Source organism: Macaca mulatta, chromosome 15 (assembly GCF_049350105.2).
Source record: "Macaca mulatta isolate MMU2019108-1 chromosome 15, T2T-MMU8v2.0, whole genome shotgun sequence".
Lineage (NCBI taxonomy): Eukaryota > Metazoa > Chordata > Mammalia > Primates > Cercopithecidae > Macaca > Macaca mulatta.
The window spans coordinates 42,019,878-42,045,731 of record NC_133420.1 but is presented as its reverse complement, the minus strand read 5'-3'; the positions used below and the strand labels follow the sequence as shown (position 1 = coordinate 42,045,731).

The 25,854-nt window shown below is 37.9% G+C and overlaps 1 protein-coding gene across 1 annotated transcript in view; it reads left to right on the top strand.

Moving 5' to 3' along the window:
• Positions 1-25,854, top strand: part of PAPPA (pappalysin 1) — a 246,345-nt gene that overhangs the window by 86,102 nt on the left and 134,389 nt on the right. Inside the window, exon 8 of the mRNA XM_015116970.3 lies at positions 25,191-25,319. Within this exon, the coding sequence (XP_014972456.3) occupies positions 25,191-25,319 (129 nt within the window). The remainder of the gene's footprint in view (positions 1-25,190; positions 25,320-25,854) is intronic.

Sequence of the window (25,854 nt, the reverse complement as noted above, 5' to 3'; positions counted from 1 at the left end):
TAACACAAACTTGGATGAATTGAAGTCTAAACTTAGAACTAGAATGTAAACACCCTGAGGGCTAGATTTTTTTCCCTCTTTTTCTCCCGGTGCATTCCAAGCACCTAGAACAATTATAGACACAAGGTAAGCACTGAGTAAATGTTCTTTAAATGGTTCTGGAAAGAAGAATGAGGAGTTTAGCATTTGAAGAGAAATGGAGAAGCCAAAATGTAATAAGCTTGTACTTTGTGTCAGGCACTAAATAGGGACTTTACATAGATAATCTCATTTGATTTAATCATCCCAACAACCCCACAATGTAGGCGGTCCTATCCCCAGATTATAGAAAGGGACTGGAAACTTAGAGAAGGAATGTGGATTACAGTTTACAACTATCAAGGGGCAAAGCTGGGCTCTTAAGTAGATCTGTCAACTCCAAAGCTAGTGCTCCTGATCATTCATTCTCTGGTTGAACAAGCATGTTTGTTTATGCCTCTGTTTTCTTAGGATCCTCAATTTGGAGCTAGAAACACTCTTAAAAGTCATCTCTCTCAACTGGCTTATTCGTGTATCCCAATTTAGTCATCTATTAATTCTTCTCTCACATTCAGACCTGTAAAGCTTCCAACACAATCTATATCTATTTTATCTCACCTCCTTGGCATTCTCAATATAAGTCTTTGGGGAAATGAATAGACATAAGGAAAGGAGATGTTTATATGATCTGGGTGGACGTTCTTGTGTGTCCAAATTTTACAAATCAGATCCAAATTTCTGCCTCTGAATGTCAAATGCTTTGAACACCCATCAATCAGAAACTTTAGTTCATTCATCAATTCACTTGCTCGGCAAATATCTGTTGACTCCCAACATGAGCTTAACTACTTTCTAGCCTCTAGGGGTGCAATAATGAATACAGCAAGAAAAAGTTTTTGCTTTCGTTGATTATTACAATGTAGTTGAGGAGAGATAAAAGAAGCATGTTATCGTATAATATCTCAGTTGGAAAATATTTAATGATTTTTAGATAGATGGTCAGGGAAGTCCTCTCTGATGAGATGACATTTGAACAGAGACCGGAAGTGTCCCCTACTAACTAATAATGAAAGCTAGTTGAGCCACCATCCCTGGGATCCCAGCCTGTTTGGAATACGAATTTCTTATAACATGATCCTTAGTCCTTGATCATAGTTTGTGTTGTATTATATTTAACAGTGCTTGTGGTTTTTCCTTCACCTGAAGTACAGAATTTATGACACTTATATGGCACAGTAGGGGCTCCATGGATACTTGTTGAGCATGTAAGGAATAAGTCAGAAGCAGCACAAAGTGGGCTCTCAAAAGATGAGTCTCTTGCTTTCAGATCTTAGTTATAACACTGATACATGATGCCATATTAAGCCTCAGAGGATTTGGAAAGTTTAGCCCAAATCAGGGTCAGGTGAAGGCACAGGTGGCTCTTATATGCTCTTTCTATGGCTCTCGAGCTGAGTCACCACTTTCTTTCTTTCTTTATTTTCCCTAAGCCTCATTTCTTTTTATAGCTCTTTCCGTTTCTCACCCTGTCATCCATCCTTTGTTCTTGTGTGTATTAATTTATTCATTCATCCATCCATCAACTAGTGAAAATCTAATATAATCCATGTTAAATAATACTTATCCCATTTAACAAGTATTTATTAAATGTCTGTTCTGTGCTAGGAATACAGCCCTGATTAATAGACGTGATCTCTGGCCTCATGAGCACACGGTTCTAAATGAAAAATATTATACTGCAGCATGAAAAGTGTTATGGTGTGAGGAGCACGGGGGGCAGGGGGCTGTGAGAAAACATGGGAAGGGTGTCAAACCCAGCATGAATAGGTAAGGAGGGCTTCTTGAAAGAAGAGACATGTAAACTGAGACTTGAAGGATGCATAACAGCTGATCATTGAAGAGGTTTACCACAGTTCAAATGGTTGAAACTAAGTGGATGTTCAGTCAAGATTGATAAATGAATGAATGAATAAATGAAGGGAGAAAAGAACAAGCATACTGCCTGTCAGAAGGGTGTGCTCGACCACAGATCAAATGTCTAACTTTGGGGTGGAAATTGTATTAATTTGGGATATCTATCTACTTCAGTTCTTAGATATACTTCAATCTTTTTAGCTGCTGTACAGTATCCCATAGTATGAATGTGCTACAGGTAATTTAGCCATACCCTTAATGGTGGGCATTTAGGTCACTTCATACATTTTTCTACTGCAAGCAAATGTTGGAGTCAGCATTCTCATACAGACATCCTTGTAGGCACATGCATTCATGCAAGCATTTCTCTAGGGTCAATACTGAGAAATTGCTGGTGATAAACAATATATGGGTCTTTTTCATTTTAAGGGACACAACTATGACATTCTGGGCAGGTGAACTAGCTTCCACCCCACCAGCAGTGTGTGCCAAGACCTGCTATTTTGTATCATGACTGCTTATTATTTGGCATAATGGAAGTATTTTTTCTTTGCACTTTTTTTGTCCACTTTGTTGGGAAAAATATGACTTCTTGTTGACATTTCTGTTACGTGTTCTTAAGTAAGCATCTACTCAAATACATTTACTGGATAATTGCATTTCCTGTTCTGTGACTTGTCTATTCATATCCTTAAGATAGGCCACGTCTTTAATCTCCTTCACACCTCAATTTCTCATTCATTAAATTGGGATTTCAGTGTCAGCCCTACTGCATATCCATTAATGTTATCAGAATCCAGGGTGAAACAGGAAGTTAAGAGGGAAATAGCATTTATGAAGAAGTTACTCTGATTCTTCTTTTATGTATTGATATATTTATCAAATGCTGATTTAGTACAATCCCTTTGCTGAGAACCATGACACATTCTGAAGATACAAGAAGTAACAAAACCAACCCAGTTTCTGCTCTCAGCAGAGCTTAAATTTAGTCACTGTGTTAACCACCTTCACATTGCTAGTATTCTTGTAGCATTTACTACTGGTAGCACTAACATTGCTGCTAACAATAACTACCATGTAGTGAAAACCTCATATATGCTCAGTACTTTTTTATAAGTCTACCAATGATGTTTAGGTATTAGCATGCCTGACTTCTTAGATGGAGAAGCTCAGACTATAAGACATAAGATCATGATTTAAGTTGCCCCAGTTAATAGATGCTAAGGCCAAGTTTTATATACCTTTGTCTGACCCCAAAGGGTGTGCCTGGCAAGAAACAGAGCACAGTCATTGTCATAATGTCTGACAAAGAACAAGATGGTATCTTGATGGATGGAGAAAATGAATACTAAAATTAGATCTTCTTATTTCCAAAAGCAATAGAATAAACACCAAAAAGAGAATAAAGCAAATTTTTTTTTATTGTTTTTTGAACATTTAAGCAGATGAGGAGGAGGCGGCTTAGGAAGTGTGGACATGGCCAAACCAGCATGATTTCCAGTAACCTGTTGCTGAAATGCATGATTCAGGCTGGACCCCTTCCTGAGCAGGGCCTTCTCCCACGCCTGCCCAGCATGGTTTTGCCTACATTCTGATGTCCCACCCACCAGAAGAGATGAGCAGCATCAGTAGAGAGAGTTGTTTTTCCAAGCCCAGAATGAATACCACTTCTCTTAGCTCAGGCCAGGGGAGCACATAGTCAGCACAATCTCACTCTGGTTCTGGAAACCAGGCGTTATCCACCTATGACTCCCTCTCATCAGTCTTGGGCCAAATATTTCTCAGAATGAAATATGGGTTCTGGGAATATTAGGATAAGCAAAAGGGCTTAACAAAATCAACTGATCTCCAGGGTCAGCAACAGCCATAGAAGTGCTGTCTCCAAGTGCCTTCTCAATTTTGAAAGGGTGAAGGGCTCCTGTTTGGTGCTAATACCATCAAAACTGCTTACATAAATTTTTATAGATTACTCGAATGCACTACTAAACTTTGTAGTGAGTGAATCATTATAGATTTTCTTCTACAGATGGGCAAACTGAGACCCATAGAAGTTAAAAATTGAACTAATAGCTCCATTGATAAATTTATTCATTTGTTTGTTTCTACATTTATTCACTCATGCATTTAATAAGGAGTACCTTCTGCATGTCAATGTTTGTACTGGCAGTGTAACTCTGAATCTTATAATCTGGTAGGAGAACTGAATAATAGCACACGTAAAATTATAATTACAAACTGAAGACTATTATTACAAGACGTTATAATAGAGTATAATTCCCCATTAAATTAAGAGAGAGTCTGTAGAAAATGAGTAAAGAGATAGAAGGGGCCAGACTATTATAAAAAGACAAAAAATAACAGATGTTGGCAAGGGTGTGGAGAAAAGGGAACTCATACACTTCTGGTTAAAATGTAAATTAGTACAACCTCTATGGAAAAAAGCATGGAGATATTTCAAAGAATTTCAAATAGAACTACTATTTGATCCAGCAATCCAGTCCTGGGTATCTACGCAAAGGAAGATAAATCATTATATCAGAAAGATACCTGCACCCATATGTTAATCACAGCACTGTTCACAATTGCAAAGATATGGAATCAACCTAAGCATCCATCAGTGGATGATGGGATAAAGAAAATTGGGTACATGTACACAATGGAATATTACTCAGTCATAAAAAGGAATGGAATCTTGTCGTTTGAAGCAGCATGGGTGGCACTGGAGGCTATTATCTTAAGGAAAACATCTCAGACATAGAGAGATAAATACCTCATATTCTCACTTATAAGTGGGAGCTAAATAATGTGTACACATAGACATAGAGTGTGGAGTGACAGACAATATGGACACTCAGAAGGGTGGGGGAATGGAACGGAGTGGATGATGGGAAATCACTTAATGGGCACAGTGTACATTATTCAGACCATAGCTACCACCAAAACCCTGACTTCACTCTGTCGTCTATGCATGTAACAAAATTACATTTGTACCCCATAAATTTAGATAAATAAAAAAAGAAGGGGCCAGATTATGAAGAGTTTGTGGCTCATGTTGAGTTTAGATTTATTGACTGTGAAATAGAGGGACTAAACCAATCAGTTTGGAGCTTTTATAATACTTCCCTGGTACTCTGTGAAGAAAGGATTGAGGAAGAGTGAGTGAATCCATTTAGGGTTGACTGCTGCAGTCCAAACCAAAGATGATGATTATCTGCATAGAAAAGTGAATGAATTGGAGGTATGTTTTAAAGGTAGAGCCAACAGGATTTGGTGATAGTTCGGATTCAAGCAGTTTAATGAGAAGTAGCTGTTTAATGACTCTCGAATTTCTGGTTTGGGTATCTGGAATGAGGGAAATGTTATTCCCTGAAATAGAGGAATATATTTTAATTTATTGTTTTGTTGGGCATGGGGTAGAACAAGAGTTCAGTCTTAGACATATTGTGTTTGAGATGCCCATGAGTCATAAGAGAAGAAATGCTAAGAAGGCTGATTAAACACATAGGACTGAAATTGTTCATGACTGGACTGGAACTATTGCCACACAACGCATGTCTACTTACAACATGCTAAGAAACCTCTCCTCAAAGTAACAGAATCTTTTTCCATAACCATAAAATTACTATCTCATCCACCATATTTTCTTATCTTTCAGCTAATCATTAAAGATAAAATAATCTGCTCAATCCTGATGCCATCCAAATAGAAAGAAAGCAATACTCTATATGGAAAATTGTGTGTAGCTAACATAACCCTTCCTGTTTTAGAATGATTTTGAAAGGCTTTGAGAAGGCGTTTTAAATGTATATTTGAATGAAGTATCCAAAATGCATTAGGCCTGTCCTCCATATAATGATAGGAAAAATGTAATAGGTCTTTACAACGGACCTGACACAGTGCCCATTAATAAATAATCTCAACAGTTATCCTAATGTCCTCAACAGATTTTTTCCCCCATTCTGTACAAGATGCTCAGATAAACTATGTAACGGGCCCACATACACCCAGCTGGTAAAATAATGGGTTTGATGACTCTAAGCTAGGACTATTTGTATTATTATACAAGTGTAATACAGTGTAATAATTATATCCATCATTTATTGGCTATGTACCAGGCATTGTGCTAAGTGCTTTAAAAAGTTTTTCCTATTTAATCCTTTTAAAAAAATTCTTTGAGCTTTTATTATTAGTTCCACTTTACAGCTGAGAAAACTAATGTTTAAAGATGTTAAGAAACTTCCCTCTGGAAGAGTTAGAGGTAAGATTCTTAGCCACTTCAACCTTGTGCCTCTTATAAACATGCATGAATAAACTTGAGTGGAAAGAAACTTCCTGGCATGCCAGACTATTGGTTAGAATTGAGATGGTTCTCCTGAGAAATGATCACAGCCTAGACATTGAAGTCAGGTTTTTTAAAGAGCAAGGTTATAGATAGAAAAGAAAATGAAGGCCAAATGCGGTGGCTCATGCCTGTAATCCCAACAATTTGAGAAGCTGAGGTGGGAGGATTGCTTGAGCCAAGGAGTTCAAGACCAGCCTGGACAGCATAGAAAGACCTCATCTTGACAAAATAATAATAATAATGATAATGATAATAATAATAATAATTTAGCCAGGTATAGTGGTGTGCACCTGTGGTTCCAGTTACTCAGGAGGGTGGGAGGAGGATCACTTGAGCCTGGGAGGTCAAGGCTGCAGTGGTGAGCCATGATTGTACCACTGCACTCCAGCTTGGGCAACAGAGTGAGACCCTGTCTGCAAGAATAAAAAAAAGAGAGAGAGAAAATAAATGTTGTTACCTTGGGGAAGGGGATGATGGGTCTTAATCATCCAGCTGCACCACATTGCTAGAGAAAATGTGTCTATATCTGTCAGCAGAAAAACAGATAGAGCAATTGTGATATGTCCAAATGTTTCTATAGGTTTCTATGGATTAATAGTTGCATGACATATTAATATCAGTTCTGAGAGGGAAAAAGAGGTCTGTGTGTTTGCAAGGAATCCTAGTTTAAACTCTGTTCAAGAGGCCTTGTTCTGCAGAACTTCACAAAACATGTTACTTTTCATTGTGAATCTCCCAGAGATTGCTGGAATGCTTTATGTAGTCTATTCTGACATTGTTTGAAAAAGGTACGCTGTTTTCTTATCACATATCATAGGACTGGCATTACTGAGGAAGCTCCTTTGGAAATGATGAGTTAGTGAAATCAGGTTGCAATGCCTTTCCTGGTGTCACCTACTACTTTGTTATTTTCTATTCACCCTGGGGGTAGGTAGGATGGACTAGACTTGGTTGTGCTGCTCCAATTCCTGATTTTTAAAAAAAACAAATAAATGAAGAGGAAAGAGAAGGAAAATAACAGCTGTCAGAGCAATTACAGATGTGAGAAGAATGGAGGAATTTATCTCACACTGGGCATTGGCAAGAGGAGTGGACAAAATCTATTCAGTCTGTGCTTGGAGACACTGAGAATCATGAGGGCAGGTCTTGGTGGGTTTATGTTGTGTCTGTTAAAACACAACCTCAGACACCACTTTAGAGATGCTGAATTTGGAATGAGGAGATCTGACTCCAACACCAGCACCAGCCTTGCTGTGGAACAGGTTTCTTCCATTGTTTGAGCTTAAGTTCCTTTCCTTAGACAAAGTGGGTGACTGTCCATATAGTCTAACAAGGAGTGGTGGGAAAAACTGATAAGATAATAGGCTTGCAAGAACCTGATGCAATCTTGTGAACTATAAAGATTTAAATGTTCATGATTCTTTCTATTGTCTGATTTTTCACTAGGCTTGTTCTTGGCCAGAGCCATGATGGAGAGTATGTGCAAAAGGCAAACACTCTGGCACACACAGACACACACACATCAAGCAGTTTCCCATAAACTCTAACAGGAGTTGCCATGCTTCAGTGTTGGGTTAGAAGAAGGAAAAGAAATTGTACTTTAACCTTTGTAACTCAGTTAAAGAAAAAATAAGAGAGAAAACCCACCACGTGCTGGCCCTGTATCAGGAGACCTGGATTCTAGTATTGGTATCCTGAAATTTTGCTGTGTCCTTGATCAGATGGGTCCCCAACTGTGGGCCCAAGACCCCCTTCTATAAAATAAAGGGGTAGGTCATAGCTCCGACATTCTGTTCAGATTATCCTTTAGCTCTCAACTGTGCTCAGTGCATCTAATTAAGTAAAGATGGAGGCAGCAGGTTATATGTCACTTTGTTAGTAAGTCTGAACTTTGAGTTTGGAGGCTGGCCATGTAGATCTAAAGAAAGCCTCCAGGCACAGTGGGACTCTCAGGACTCCACCTAGACCCAGTCTTTCTCTTAGGACTTACAAAGCTCTTCCTTGATAAGACAATTTCAAAATGTTTTGGTGCATTTTTCCTGGGTGGCATTTTAACTTGACACTGAGATACTAGAGGTGGGGGCTGTGTAATATCTGCCATGTTATTCTCTATCCTTAGCTTCTTGTGCAAGGCCAGACATCATGTAGATGGTCAATAAATGCAGATGAAATAAATGCATGCATGCATGAATAAATTGATCAGTAAACCCTGTGGTACATCAATAAGTGGCCAGAAAATCATGATAATACACATCATATCTGGTATATTGGAGGTCATTTTTTTAACCTCCAAGGTGGATTAGTTACTTGAGGATTGAAAGGACAAATGAGAATCTTATAGCATGGTCACTGCTCCTCTTGGGGCCTCAGCTCTCTTATCCTTAAAGCAAAGGCATTGGGCCAGAAGGTGTAATTCTGTGTTTCATTCATTCAACAGGCAATTATTTAGCACTGTCTGTGTAACAGGTCCTATAGTAGGCAGTGAAGACAAACCAGTCAGTAAGGGACATACCAGCCTTCCAGGAGCTTAGTCTACTTAATGTGAAAGTAAACACATAAACAAGTGATATCTAACAGTGTGAAAGATGTTATGTTAAGGGAGGCACATGGGCTAAGAGCTCCTCACTCAGCTTCACAGGTCAGTGAGAATCTCCTGAAAGAGGTGGCAACTAAGCCTAGGCAAGAAAATGAAGCCACGAAAGGAAGGTGAGACTGCTTGCTCAGGGTGGTGGCTGAGGGTAAAATTTCAAGAAGAGAGGTTGAGCAAAGAGGCCAGAGAAGTTGACAGGGGTTAGATCATGATGGTTCCAGAGTTCATTGCTGTGACGTCTGGACTTCATTCTGAGAGTGGTGATGAGCCGTTGAGTGTCTGTAAGGTAAGAGAAGATCTTCATTAGATTTGGTTTTAGGACATCTCTTTGACTGTGTGTGTATATCTGGATAGAAATAAGGATGGAGGCATAGACCATAAATGGTAAAGGAGGAAAAGCAATGTTGGCAAACTGAAGTAGATGATGACAGTTGTCTATGGTAGTCAAGTGGAAATGGAGAGTACTGGATGAGGCTGAGAGATATTAATGGGAAAAAATACCTGGATAACTAATCAATAGCAGGAGGCAGGTGAGTGTATTATGAAAGATGCCTGTGTTACTGGCATCACTGAAACACACAATGAATGCAGCTATAGAGGCATATTTGGGTTGGGATGAAACAAGGAGGAGTTCAAAAGTGCCTTCCAGTTGCTGGCCTGTGAATCAGAGGCAGGCATACAGGCACTTCACCTTCAGCCACAACATTTCTTTCCTATGTAGAGATACAGGAGCAATTGAGGCATACATGTGCAGGTTTGCATGCATTTGTGTGTGTGCATGTACATGCATGCGTGAGTACCTGCATGTGTGTGTGTATGTGTTGGGAGCAGGCAAACAAAGACCTGTGAGACCACCTGTTTTCATCATCCACTGATTCTCAAAGTGTAGTCCAATGTTCTAAAGAGGTCCCGAGGGGGATCGGGGGTTAATCTTCCATAGAACTAATACCTATAACGTTACAAGACTCAGGCTTTGTTTTCTACCCAGGATTAATCATTTACTCATGGGCTTTAATACAAGCCAGACACCACCTCACTGTGCAAAGCAATACCAGCTCCCCTTCCATTCTGATGCTGGCTTTTACATTCTTGTTGTCAGAGTGGGAACTAGGTTTTTGCCCCAGTTTCAAAATCCTATGAAGTGAAAAGTTTAGAAACTTCCATCTAGGAATGTTAGTCAAAAATGCCAGGACAGCTGGACTCTGCCATTAACTTGCCATATGACTTACCGCCATTTGTTTCCCATCTCTGGGCTTTAGTATCCATCCCACAATGAGATACTTGGAGTAAGTGATATTCAAAGTCATCCAGCTCTGATTTCTACATATTTGTGTTTCCTTCTTGAGCTAAGCTCTGTGTATACAAAGTCAGTCTCCAAAAATTTTAAGCAGAGAATTTTGAGATGCTCAAACTTCCTACTGTCTAGGAATTAAACTGAAAAACTCTCAGACCTGGAAAGAGCATTGAAGATCATCAACACCAGGACTGACACTTGAGAGACTGACATATGAGAGAATTGAGTTGAAAGAGAGGAAGCCACTTCTTCAGAGTCACACAGTCATTCAATGGCAGAACAGAGAATTGAAGTTAGCGCTCCTAATTCCCAGTCCAGGTGTTTCTTCCCCTATGTAACAGAGTGCTGGACATTGGCCAGACCTTGGGACTCACATTTGAACTCGGCTCCCTCTGATCGTAGAGAAGTCTCCCTTGTTTGCTCAGAATGAAATCTTAGAGAGCTAACATAGTAACGTCATGGCAGCTGGTGCGGGTGACGGGGTTGGTATAGGAAATGAGAGAACGCATTTGGCTAAGCTCAGGTTCATGTGACCCTCCAAGAGCCTTCATTTCAAAACAAACTCAACCTTTTAGGTTCAAGTTCTCTCTCTCATCAGAAATGTGACTTCCTGCTTCTAAGAAGCAAGGCTTACAAAAGGGCTCAGAAGACTTCGTGGACATCAAATAGCTCTTACAAAATAGTGTTTTGATGAGTTAAGTGTAAATGAATCAGAAACATAAGGATTACATTTTCCCCAAGTGCACATGGGTTTCAGAATTGAGAGGAAATGTAGTTTGCTAACTGCACACTGGCTTTGATGACACTCAAGCCACTCCTGGGGAGGGTAAGGGGAGAGAAGAAAGAGAAGCCCAGTCCCCAAATGGTTTAGATGTGGTGCCAAATTCGAAAATGCTGTTGGGTTTGCCCTCTGCCAATAATAAAATTGCTGGCCACCCAGAGAGGCCACAGGGAGGAGAAAGGAGATGGCTTTCCTTACTGGCCCTTGGCCCTCCACAACTGTGTTCAGTTAGTGCCGCTCAATCACCAGCTGTCACTGGGGCCCTCCGCTGGACTCATTGGCCCTGACTTGGCCTCGATTTTCACACTCTGCAGCATGCCTTGTTTACCTCCAACTGTATCTGGTGTTTTGGCTCCCAGAGTCCTTGGCGACCGGTCAGCTTGTCACAAGCCCCTGCTCTGTAATCAAGTGACCTGTCCATCACCAGTAGAATGTTTGGGGAAGCTGTCACACATCGCCTTTGGTTGCATTCAGGAAAAAACAAGAGTTCTTTGTAGATCTTTTCCTCTCTCCCTTCTTTAATGCTATCCAGGTGTGGAGTTTCCTCCAAACTGTCTTCCCTTCAAATCTCAGTCTGACACAAATTACCAGTTAAATCTCAGGACTGCTGTTACCTTATCCTGGGATTTGAAGCTCTAGATCTTTTATAATTTCCACATTGTCCCTCCATTCTTTCCCTTCTATTTTGTTTTATTGCACCAAGAAAGTAGAAAATCATTTCAATTGGTGGTAAAAGATGATTAAAACAAAATAACAAAGGCCTTGGCTGCAAACTGTTAGTTTTATTAAATTGGCTACTGTGTTTTAAATTAGTACCAGGGCAAATCTTTGGACAATTATATCAAAGACTGCTGGAATTAATCAGTCACATGTACACAATTGCTTCTTTCAGAGCCTTATACAGAGTAAGAATGGTGTTGCCAGTAGGAAAAGAATGAATCTTGCATTACCTGTGTGAGAGGGATGGACCCTAGCCCCATTGAGAAGGAATCCAAATGCCCAGTGGAGTCCCAGATCTCTATCATCTCATTTTTCATTTATTTAATCCAGACAATGGGTTGGAGTTCACAGTGACCACCAGGAGAAATAAGAAGATGGATGTTGCAAGGCAAAAGGCCATTTTCCCAAAGACTTTTTTCTTGGCACTGAGTCCTCAGCATGACAGCTTTGCTTTAATAAGGGGGCACCTGAAGTGGAAAGGCTGCACAGTCTACTGAGTAGCTGGGTCCAGAAAGAGGGAAGATGGGTGTGGTGGGATCCCAGGCTATACAAAGACTGGATGCAGATTCAGTATCTCAACTATTGTTAGCACATCTAAGTTCTGACTTCTACAGCTGGAGATAGGCTGGAGGCTTGGAGAATTACTGCATTCAGTTCCTTGCATTTACAACAGTGATCCTCCGTCACTTGATAACTCAAGCCCCAACATCTCACCTCAGAGCCTCCTGCCATCTACTGTACACTCCACCCAACCATTTTAGCAAAACGTTTCAACTTCCTTTGGTTTACCCTGAATTTCAGTCCAAATGAACTGTTCTTAATCTAGAAAAAGTTTACCTCTGTCTTGCTTTATGCTATTTCTACTATTCAGAGCACCATATATGCGTGCTTTCTCGAACAATTAATTCAACAGATATTGCTGAGAAGTTATTCTGTGCTAGACAGTGGACCAGGCACAGAGATACAGCAAGGAAGGGCTAATGTTCTCTGTCCTTGAAACACTTAACATACACCAAGGTAGTCAGGCATTCAACATGTGATTGCAAAATGTGTGTTCACGTTTGTAATAAAGTATGGGACACTAAGGACACCTGTGGAAGGAAAACAACATAACCCAGGTATCAAAAAGAAACCTCCGTAAGCCTTTCTCATTATTTAAACCACTATTTGGTCTTCCTCTGCTAGCACTCTCCAAACTCTACTTTGTGTTACAATCACACTCTACTTGGTTTATCCTCTCTTTTGCCCTTTGAACTGTTTGAAACCAATGGCAGTATCTTCGTCATCTTTCAGTCCTCCATTTTGACTGAACTTCAAACATTTTTTTAAAAATTGAACAATAAAGGTGATGTCCAGAGAAAAATAGCTGATTGGGCCACAGTCACAACAAAAACTAATAAAACAGTAGCCATTTTCTTTCTGATACTTGGTCCACAGTCAGTATGTTAAACTATCTTTCAAAATATTGCTTCCCAAGGGCATGCAATACTTTCTGTCCCAGATCCTTAACAACCACCCCCACCACCAATAAAAAGTGAGACCAAAGGACCTCTCAGTCAACAGAAATAAAAGGTTTCCTTAAAAATTCAGAGTAATACTCAGACAAAATTGGAATTAAGGCATATATAGTCATCACTCAGTGGGAAAAACTGTGTGTATGTAACTTTAATATGTGAATATTAAGAAATAAATTCTTTTGAGAAGACAAAATCACATCTCCAAGGCCATTCAGTAAAGAAGGACGTTTTGTAAGTTTTAGTTCTTTTTAAATAAAATAGAATATAAAAATATCTAGAATACTACCAAAATTTTGTAGGTGCTCCATTTATTCCATCCTACAGGGAATATTTGGTCTCTTTCCCTTCAGGTACTGCCTTTTCAACTTTCCTTCCAAACTAATTATCAATACTGCTACCTAAATGGTCTTCCACCAAACAAGTATGATGATGTCATTTGCTGGGATAGCCAGTCCTTTCCTCTTTCTCCTGATGACTTCTTCTGACTTTCTCCAGTCAAGCCAGTGTACCTCCTTGGGAAATTTTCTCACATTCCCTCCCCATCATCCAGGGTAAGAAACCAACCCTCTGCGCTCCTACAGCACATACATTTTTTAGGCTATTTTAAAGCCATCAATTTTAATGTTGTCTCTTCCCTGACATCCAATGAGCATCCTAAAAGCAGGACCATATTGTGTTCATCTTTGCATCCCAGAAACCAGTGAAGCCTATTTGGATGGTTAAGTGTAAGGACATCTAAAATAATACAAATATATTTATTCAGAAATTTTAAAAAATAATCAAAGTCATAAATATAATCAGCTAGCATTAAGCTACTATCTGGATTTACTTGCCAGTCTTTCTTCATGAACACTAAATATGAAGTGATATTACAAATCTGTGATCTTATATTTATACAAAATAATGTGTGTATGTGTGTATATACATAGAAAGATACTGAAAGGATCCTCAACAAAATGTTCCTGGTAGCTGTCTCAGGGTAATGGAATTTGAGATTATTCTACTTTAATTATTTCATATAGCATTCTAATTTGCTATCATAAACATGGATGATCTTTATTTTTGGGGGAAAAAAAGCAATTGCGATTATATACTGTCACTTCCCAGTTTCTTAAAAAGTCAGCTTCCATTCTAAAGATATGTTAGAGTTGAAACTACTGTTCTCTACCTTTCATCATTTAAAATACATATAATATAATATAATATAACATAACATAATATAATCTGAGTTTCACCTTCCTAAAATATTTTAGAACCATAAAGGGAAGCTTGTTTTATCTGCAAATAGTTTTTGTGGTCTGTATTTTACTGGATATTGCTATACGGCTCACTAGGTCGTGCCCATCCAAAAAGTCAGCTCAATGTCATGGAAACATAAAGGGTTCTAGAGTCAAACAGCATGGTTTAAATCTTGTTTTATAATTATTATGTCTCTGACATTGAGCAGATGACTGAACTACACTGAGTCACAACTGAGAAATTAAAATAATTTCTGCCTTTCAGGCTTATATTAGAAATAGTTGGAAATTTTGGTAAACTAAACTAAAAACATTTCCAATATGAGCATTCATTGGATATTCTAGATAAAATGTTACAGATATAACTAGCATCCTTTAAAATGCATGACTGAGATCAGAAAAACAGGAAAGGATATTTCCAGGGGCAAGACATGCAAGAAATAAAATAGAACTGGGAAGTGAACAGGTAAGCCCTGGATCTAAATTTTTGGTTGGTATAGTTTGGATAAGGGAGAGCTATCAGTTTTGAGTAGCTTGAATATTTTTGTTCACCCCAGAAGGGGAGATGTGGCTTTCCAACTCTGCAAGGTAGTGTATTGGGACTAACACCTTTAAAATAAGGATTTTAAATGAGATTTTCAGGACCCCTGAAAATCTACATGTTTAGTGAAAGGGTGTACTAGGGAAAAAATATGTATATGCATATGTCTAGCTACTTACCTTAATAACATGACAATTAACATGATTTGACTTAACTGTCATTAAGACTTACTATCTTTGCCTAGGATGTAAGTGGAAATTTAAAACCATTTGCTTATACCTCACAAAGACTTCATGTTTGAATTTATACTGCTGAGTATGGTGTGAAAATGCCTGAGCTGAAAAATTAAGTGGAAAAAAAAAAAGATTCCAGGTTAGTGATGTTGCAGGGGTAACAAGACATTAATGTAAAATCACTCTGAGGAAGGACATGGACTTGACCCAGGGAGCCCATGATTCCCACAGATTAAAATCCACTGAACATGAAACATCTCAAAATTTAAAAACATAAAAAAAAGTAAACAAGGAATCAGTAATAAGGGTCAGTAAACAACCTAAGGGCTTTTTACTAAATTTTGACTTTAGTGAGAAGTATACAAATTAGTATTTTAGAATAAACAGAATACAATAACAATAAAAAATAAATAAAATTAGAAAATACAATTTTCGTAGTTAAAATGAACAAAGAAGAGACAAATAATGGAAGTTTAAAAATTCGATAAATCCAAGTGAAGGGAAGAAAGGAGGAAAGGAATAGATAAGCAAGGAAAAAATGGAAGTGTAAGTCATTATACTAATCAGATTAAAGTCAATTGGATGAAGATGGAGATTCTCTAGTCAGATTTAACTCAAGAAAGTTTTGCTGAAAGGTTAAAGGTAAAAGTGGGGACAATATTTACCAGGTACATGCTAACCAAACAAATTAATACTGTTTTCAGACTAAGGAAACATTTGGCAAATATGTTACTGTGACTAAAAAAAAGTCACCACATAATGATAAAAGGAAGATATTATGATTTAAAACCTGAATTTACCAAATAATGTGACCTGGAAATATACAAATCAATGACTTTTACCTAAAAAAAAGATAAATGCATGACATTGTGATATTTTAACACATTTTTCTCAATAATTTATAGATCAAGCAAACTAAAATATAATAATAATCTAGAAGATTTTGAGCAACACAAAAAAATTTGAGGTGATAAAAATTTATAGAACCCTGATACAGAACCAAATTATGAATATTTCCTTCTAGAATAGAGATGCAGACTATTTTTTAAAGTTTTTTTTTACCATGTCCTAGGCCACAAAACAAATTTAAACAAATATCAAAGTATCAGTATCACATAGAACATGAGCTCTGTCCACAATGCAGTACATTAACAAACAAAACACAAACAAATGAAAAAAGGTGAAACTTTTCAATCAATGGGATTTCTAACAAATAAGCAGAAATCTTAGATATTTGCCAACAGAATTCAGCAATGTATTAAAAACCACATACAATGTTAAAGAGGTGACTTTAATATTAGGTGGTCTCTTAATGTAATTCACAATATTTGTGAATTAAATAATTTTTAAAACAGTGATTTTTACTAGATGTAGAGTATTTTTCAAAACCCTGTGAAATCAGATTCCTTCATGATGAAAAAATTATAGTAAACTGGGAATAAGTATCTTTTTGATCACAGGGTTATATTCAGAATGCCCAATTTTGCCATTGGTCTCCAGCCTAGTGCAGTTAGACAAAATATAGAAACAAAAAAAGTCTGAGGATTGAAAAGGAAACAAAAAACTATCATTATTCCTCATCTACTGGAAACAATATAGAAAAATTACTAAGAATCAACAATTGCTAGAATGACTAAAACAGTCTATGAGGACTTCCAAATACAATATAAATTTATATAACACTCAATTATTTTTTATTATCCCCAAACTATTAGAATACAAATATACCTACATGTAATTGTGTAGATGTGTGTGTGTATGTGTGTGTATGTAAATAGCTAGATAAAAAGCTATTATTTACTATAGCACTGACACCTATAAAATGCTTAGAGTAAGGCATATATTGCTAATAAAAAATCATCACAATTTTTATGAAGAAAGCTTTAAAACTTTACTGAGACTATAAAAGAAGACCTAAATAAATAAAAAGATAAACTGTGCATAAATGGGAAGACACAGTATCATAAAGATGCCCTTTCTCCTCAAATACACTGATGCATTCAATGAAATTAGAATCCAAATCTCAACAGGCATTTTTAAGGATGAAGCTTCACAAGGAGGTTCACATGGAAGAGCAAAGGGCTCTTTTGAAAAGGGAAACTATAGAATGAACTTACAATGTAAATTAAGACTTTTATATTGCTATGGAAATTACTATAGACTGCTACTGATAAAACAATAGATAAAAAATAGACCAATGAGGCCAGGCGGCGCGGCTCACGCCTGTAATCCCTTTGAGAGGCCAAAGCGGGCGGATCACCTAAGGTCGGGAGTTTGAGACCAACCTGACCAACATGGAGAAACCCTGTCTCTACTATAAATACAAAATTAGCCAGGCTTGGTGGCGCATGCCTGTAATCCCAGCTACTCGGGAGGCTGAGGCAGGAGAATTGCTTGAACCCGAGAGGCGGAGGTTAAAGTGAGCTGAGATCGCACCATTGCACTCCAGCCTGGAAAGCAAGAGCGAAACTCCGTTAAAAAAAAAAAAAAAAAAAAAAAAAAAAAAGACCAATGAAACAAGATAACCCAGAAAAAAAAAATTATGAAAGTACTGAAATGATATATGCAAAGGCAGTATTGCAATTCAGTAGTGAAAGGATTAACTGTTATCTTAAAGAGGTTAACTAGTGCTGGACACATAATTTTAATACATATTTGGGGGAAAAACAATCCTTATTTCACATCATTTAAAAAACTATACTGTGGGCCAAGCACAGTGGGTTACGCCTGTAATCCCAGCACTTTGGGAGGCTGCGGCAGGTGGATCACCTGAGGTCAGGGGTTTGAAACCAGCCTGGCCAACATGGCAAAACCCCATCTCTACTAAAAATACAATATTAGCTGGGCCTGGTGGCATATGCCTGTAATCCCAGCTACTTGGGAGGCTGAGGCAGGAGAATCGCTTGAACATGGGAGGCAGAGGTTGCAGTGAGCCGAGATTGCGCTACTGCACTCTAGCCTGGGCAACAAGAATGAAACTCCGTCTCAAAAACAACAACAACAACAACAACAACAACAACAACAAAAACGTATCGTAGGTGCTTGAAACCATATAGGTACCAAACAAAACCTTAAAATTATTGAAAGGAAATAAAAGAGACTATTTTTTGATCTTAAAGTAACGTTTATTCAACAACATATGAAAAACACAAATCATGAAGGACGTGAAATTCTCTTATCAACAAAGCAGCATAAACATAATGAAAAATTAGGAGTCATAGAGTATGAAATGGTATTTGCAATGGCTTTAATTATAAAGAATTAATATCTAGTATATGTAAATATACTTACATATTAATGTATAAAAGCAAAAGCAACTTAATTTAAAATAGGCAAAAGGATGAACAAACAATACGCATGACTAGAAACCTACTTGATCCACAAACGTGTAAAGATACTCAGGCTTGTTAGTAATCAGGGAAAGGCAAAATAAAACAATAATTAAGTATCATTTAATAACCATCAGATTGACAAAAAAAAAAATTACATATTTGGCAGAATCAAGTGCTGGCAAGGACCTGAAGCAATGGGAAGCATTTGGGTAGATGTGTTAATTGATACAATCATGTTGGTAAATACTTTGGCAATATCTAGTAGTTGAAGATGCAATTACCTTAACCTATGATACCATTTTAGCCTTTTTTTCCTTCAGAAAACTCTTGCTGTGTGCACAGAGGAAAAGAACACAAATGTTTAAAGCAACATTGTTGTAAATAATAAACACAGTGATTAAATAACAATATTAGGAATAATAAAAGAACTAACCTAGGTATCTATCAAGAAAAGAATGGCCAAATAAAGTATAATATATTCATACAATAAAATATTTATGTTAGTGAAAATACGCCAGATCTATTTGTAGCAATATGTGTGATCTCAAACAATGCTAAGGAAAAAAGAAAAACAGCCAGCTACAAAATAAGTATAGTATTTAAACATCTATGAAATTTAAAATATGTAAAACAATACATATGTGCAAAAAGTATAAAAATGTGCATGGGATGGAAATGAGATACAGGAGGAGCATACAGGTGGGTTTAAACTTGATCACTATTTATTCCTTTCACACCAAAAATAAAAGATATGAAGAAAATATGGCACAAAGTTATAATTTGACAAAGCTGTATAGTAAGCCTATGAATATTGGTTATAGTATAGTCTGTACTTTTCTATAAAAATGAAGTATTTTCTAATTAAAACAATAATAATAGCATGTATAGTCTTGGCACATCATCTCAGGCTCAAAAAGTGAATGTTTCCTTCCCTTCCCATTCTTGGCTGAAGGCTTATATACCAAGTGCCCAGACATACCCTCTGGTTCTTAGCTCAAGGCTAGACTGGAACACTTGGGCTCTTCCTGAGCCAAAGGCATCCTAGGTGGTCCCATCTTATGTCTTCTAACTCAGATAATCTGGGTGATAGGTCCAGACCTACACACATTCTCAGTGCAGAATTTTAAATGCTGAAGCAGTTTGTAGCCTGTGGAAAAGCTCAAGACATAAGGATACAACACTACACTCCTCACTGAATTAGAACCATGGATTGCAGAACTAATCATCACATCCTTCCCAGATTGTTCTTTCATAGATTTTTAAAAATGGATGGACAGAAAGAGGAAATGTCTTTTCCATGATCAATGAGTCAGCAGTAGTATTTCATAGGGAAATACTATGAAATTAATATAGAAAAACAAAGATTTGGAAGTCACAAGACACAAATTCCAAATCTTTCAACGGGTCTTTGTATGTAAGCTCTTTGTGATCCAAAACAAAGTCTTCTGATTTCTGTTCTGCTGTACTTTCAGAAAGCTTGGGGCTTCCGTCTTTGGAAAGCACCGTCTTGGAATGGAGTTAGACCGAACTGGTTCAAGTCCCTACTCCATGACAAAAATATTGTGACTATCGGCAAGTAGCTTAATCTTCCTAAGTGTTGTTAGTTTCCTCATCTGACAAGGAGGATAATTATTCAAGGGATTGTTCTTTTGGTTGAGACTGTACATAGAAAACATGATACATAGTGCCTAGCATATAATAAGTGGGCAACACATAGAAACTATGATTACTGTTTTTATTCCAGAAGATGGAGTTTCAAAGAAATATAACACAGTTTAGTTATAGAGACTATTTGAAGAGATAGACAATGATAAATGAATGCTATGATATGGAAACAATAGGATCAATAATGAGTATTTAAGGAGCTCAAAGAGAGTTTTCTGGAAGAAGCAAAATAGGGTAATGAGGCTGTCTCTCCCCTTCCTCCTATATGACTTTTATGTTTCTTATTTGACCTTCACAGTGGTATGGGACAAGAATCAAACATCCTAATTAGAAGACAGAAAAACAGACCCCCGCAAAATCACATGACTTGTCTACAGATTTCAGATAGGTTTTAATTGACTTATCATATTAACTACATACCAATACGCTTTAATTTATGCATTTTAAATGCATATTTAAGCTTAAGTCATAAGGTGCTTACCCTCTTTATGTATGTATTAATATTTTAGATAATGATTTCACAACCTGTAATTAAATTTCAGTGTAAGTTGTGCTCTAAATTTGATATACATTTACCATCAATATGACTTTCTGAGGCAGAATACTGAGATTATTATCAATCAGAAATGCCAGCATTTTTGTTTCTAATTATCAGAAATACAACCCTCTGGCACATATGCCATTTGCGATATGTGTTAAAGAAAGATAGCTAAATGTAGAAAAAGGTGTTTTGTTTTGTTTTGTTTTGTTTTGTTTAAAAAAGAAAAAAGGCATGAGGGCCAGGCACAGTGGCTCATGCCTGTAATCCCAACACTTTGGGAGGCCGAGTGGGGAGGATCACTGGATCCCAGGTGTTCTAAACCAGCCTGGGCAACTTGGTTAGACTCAGTCTCTACAAAATATGTTTTAAAAATTAGCCACTGTGGTGGTGCATGCCTGTAGTCCCAGCTACTAGGGAGACTGAGATGGGAGGATTGGTTGAGCCAGGGAGTTTGAGGCTACAGTGACAGCTATGACTTCTGCCTGGGTGACACAGCAAGACTGTCTTAAAAAAAAAAAAAAAAAAAAAAAAGGCCAGGCACGGTGGCTCAAGCCTGTAATCCCAGCACTTTGGGAGGCCGAGACGGGCGGATCACGAGGTCAGGAGATGGAGACCATCCTGTCTAACACAGTGAAACCCCGTCTCTACTAAAAAATACAAAAAAATAGCCGGGTGAGGTGGCGGGCGCCTGTAGTCCCAGCTACTTGGGAGGAGAATGGCGCAAACCCGGGAGGCAGAGCTTGCAGTGAGCTGAGATCCGGCCACTGCACTCCAGCCTGGGCGACAGCGCGAGACTCCCTCTCAAAAAAAAAAAAAAATTGCAAAGATTCCACAGAACAACCCTTCAGAAGAGACAAACAACTTCATCACATTAAAATATATTAGCTACAAACATAAAATATTCAGATGCAGACTTGATGATTTACTACTAATGATCGTTGAAGTTTAAAAAGAAAAAACTGAAAATGGCATTCAAAATTTGATGAAATAAATCAGAAGTAGCCAAAATAATCACATCTCAGATGACCTGCTAAAATTTTAGTTCCAAAGAAAGAGTAAATTGGAAATTTCAGCTTGGTAGCAAGCTCCTGTTGCTGCAGTAGGTGAAAAGATTTTGAGCTGGAGAGTGACTCTATATTTAAGAATATTCTGACGATGTTGGCAAGACTGGAAACAGGATATGGTTGAGGCAGGACATTAAGCCAGAAGCTGCTTCGGTCATCAAGATTGACATATGGGCCACAGGAGAATTGAAGAAAGGATGATGTAGAAACTCCTGAGTAGGGAGAATTGAGAGGGCTTAGGGTCCATCTGAATGTAGGAGGCACAGGAGGGGAAGGAGTTCAAGTGATAGCATAAGGCTTTCCAGATGGTTTTAGGAGCAGCTGAAAGGCACAACTTGACAAAAATGTCCTACTTTTAGACCAACAATGAAATAGGTTCTAACCTCCAGCAAAGCCTTCAGAAGCCACTAGCTTATCCTTCTGAAGGAAATCTATTCTACCTAGGTTCTTGAGAAAAGAGCCCTCATTTAACATTAACTCTGACTTTAACTTGGAGAAAATATAGTTTTATCATAGAAATTTTTCTGTGGAAAACATGATCTTTTTAGTAACTGTTGTACCCATCCCACTGTCCCCACCTTTTAACTTAAGGGAGTGACTTGGGCTTTTATTTTTCTATCTGAAAACGTGGGATAGCAACACTTTCCTCAAAGAGCTGCTTAAGCTTCTGGAAAACAATGAAATATGAACCACACACACACAGCTAGAAGAAGGAAGGTTATTAAGGTTTCTGTACTAATCAAATATGATGTTGGTGGATAAGAAGGAGGTCAGTGGGTGGAAGTTACAGGGACACAGATTTCACCCCAGGGTAAAGAGAAACGTTCTGGGATTCAGAATTTTCAGAAGCTGAAATGGGTCACCTGGAAAGAGAGCAAACTACCAGGCACTGGGGGTGTTCCAGCCAAGTGAAGTAGCAGAAAAGATACTTTTCATCAAGCCGTGGCACACATGGTAGATCATGGCTCCATGTTCATGGGCTTGCCTAACCAAGATTACATTACTTATTTGTCTCTCCATCTCTTCTAGTAAGGGGACGATAGCATAAATTCAGTGGACAAGGATATTGATAATTAACCATTAATTGTAATGGATTAACATTTATTAAATGTTTATCATAGGCGGGACACATATGTGCTTTATAAATGTTCTCACACTTAATTAATCTGCAGATAAATGCTGTGAAGCCAGGTTTATGACTGATTTGAAATAGGCTCAGAAAGGTGAAACACTGGCCCATGACTTCCTGGCTAATAAGTGAGGCAGCCAGGACAGAAACACATGTTTTCTTGTCTCTATGTTGAAGTTTATTGAGGAAAAGGAGGAGGAAGAGATGAGGCAAGAGGACAAAGTAGAGAGAGGAGGAAAACATTCACAAATATTAGCCAAGCACCTTAAATATGATCAGCCATAAATCACTCATGACACATGCCAGAAGTGAAAAACACAATGTAGAGAGGTACTTTTCATACTCACCCTTTTCCAGAGAACTACCCCTATCTACTTAGACAATGACTGGATAGCCCCAGTGGACTGGGATGTAGTCTGAAGAAAAGTTCTTATTTTATATCACAACGTGGCCATTTAAAAAATATAAAACATGCCTCCGTATTTTAGAACAAAATGAACACACAATAGAATGCATGTCATATTTATCATGTAACTTTGTGTATCCCCTGGGATTGTTACGTTTTTCTCCACCCCACTCCAGTTTTAGAATTATCACCAGATGAAGTGTATGCTCATTAGTCTAGATGTGGATAAAGTAGCCAACGAGCTAAATGAAATCATAAACCCTATAAGTCTATCAACAAAATAGGATTCGAGGTTTACAAAACAACCATCATTCATGCATAAATCAAGATATTTGTATGTCCACCTATTTCATCTTCATTGGCAGAGCACTAAGTCTCCAGGGATTTTTGGTCTACCCACAATATTAGTAGTTCCAGTGCTGCTGAAACAAACTCCCTTTGGGGTAATACATCCAATATTCTCAGGAAAGTTGTGTTCTTTCCCAGGGTCCTTCAATGCTCATAAACTCCAACTCATTATTGCGTTGAGAGTCTGAAGACATTCTCCGTCCATTGCCCCTGCACCTGTTATCTTGCTGGCCTTAACCAAACAGCCCAAACCCTAACAGCAGCTGAAATAACAGATGGGCAGGAGAACTTGAGATTTTTTGACATCATCCTTTTGTTTATGAAATCCCCCCCAACTCTGGAATCTGATAGGAATTCTCTTCATTATCATTTTGTGATTTTTCCCATGGTACTTTTTTATTATTAAAAAAATTATTATTAAAAAGAATAGATACAGAGGTAGATGAAAGACAGGAATAACATCTTCATTTGAGAATGGTCATAAAGGAAATAGGGAGGGAGATGTGGTCATGTGGAATTGACATGAACATATATTTGCCTTGGAGGATAATTGGCAGTAGCCGTGTTCATTTGGTGGTTTGTTTTTGAGAAGTCAGAGCAGGTACTAGGAGGTCTTTAGGTCGAGGAGAGATGCAATCTAGGCAAGATGGAAATCTGGCAGGAAGCAGTCCTTGGAATTGTGATTCCCAGGACATGACCCGACTTTGCAAGGGGCGAGGTTATTAAAACAGACCTAAAATAGGGATAAGATAGGCAGAATATAGGATATCACTTAATAGCATATGATTATAAACAAGTTGCTTTACCTTCCTGTGCCTCAGATTCACCATCTGTAAAATCAACATGTAAATACTAGCAGCCATGTAGGGATGTTTTGATTCTCAAATAAGAAATTCATGAAAAGTGTTTAGCCTAAGGCCCCATATTCTATTAATGGATGCTGTTATTATTATTATTATTATTATTATTATTATTATTTTGTCAAGAGTGAAAGAAGTAGGGAGAAGCAAGTGGCAGGGAGGCAGAGATCCACTGTACATGCAGCATCAGAAAGGGGTTTGCTCACGTGTAATGGAGTTTCTGCTCAGGTTTTAAAATGAAGAAACATGATCACACCTAAGAATCTGGTGTGGTGCTTTCCCACCTCTCTGCTTTTGTTTATATTTATTTTTCCTGAATGGCTTCCTCACAAACATCTTCATTTTTAGTCATTTGCCATCTGATACTTTTCCAACAGGGTTGCTGTATAGGTTAAATTAAAGAAAAAAAACACATAGTAAGTACATAGTTATCAGTCAATTGATGCTAGTTTTACTGTACATTTTAGTGTAGTCCATTATACTTAGCCAACTGATGTAACCATAGTGGACAATAGAAAGTATTGGATAACTAAACGTGCATTTGATTTCACAAATGAGCAAGACTGATAGAACGGACTCCAGGGGGTCAGTTTACCATTCTCTCCTTGTCTGCCCAGTATTGTAATTGTATAATTATGTCTTCTTTGTATTTTCCAGGGATCTAAATCGTAGCAGTGTGTACCAGTATTGGGTCATAACTATTTCAGGAACTGAAGAGAGTGAGCCGTCACCTGCTGTCACATACATCCATGGAAGTGGGTACTGTGGCGATGGCATTATACAAAAGTAAGTAGATCTAATTAAAGAAAGAAGAGGAGGGATGCTGATTAGGTCAAGAGATGGTTAGGGTGCTGAATAGAAGAGCTTATGACATATTCTTCGATGCATGAGCTGTGAACTACTAGTGGTCCCCAGCAGTCTCTGGATTGGTCTCCAAACAATTTGCTGAACTCAGAAGAAAAGCTATGACTATTTTTTTGAACACATACATTTTGCAACTATGTAATACAACATATGATTGAGACAGAACTACCCTTATGCACCTACTATCATTTGCTCTTGCTCTCAGTTGCTTTATGTGTGCTACAAGGATTCCATTAGATTTTTCCGTCCCAGTCACAGCACACATTCAGTTAACAGGACGCAGTTCATCTAGGTTAAAACACTTTTACGTACTTTGCTGGTTACCATTCACATTTGTGAAAACTGCATATTTATTTGTTACCTCTATTGTATCATATTATATAACAGTTTACAAAATGGGTCAAAGGCTCATAAAGATAGTGAAGTATTTTAACTCACTACAATGTTTAACCCATAA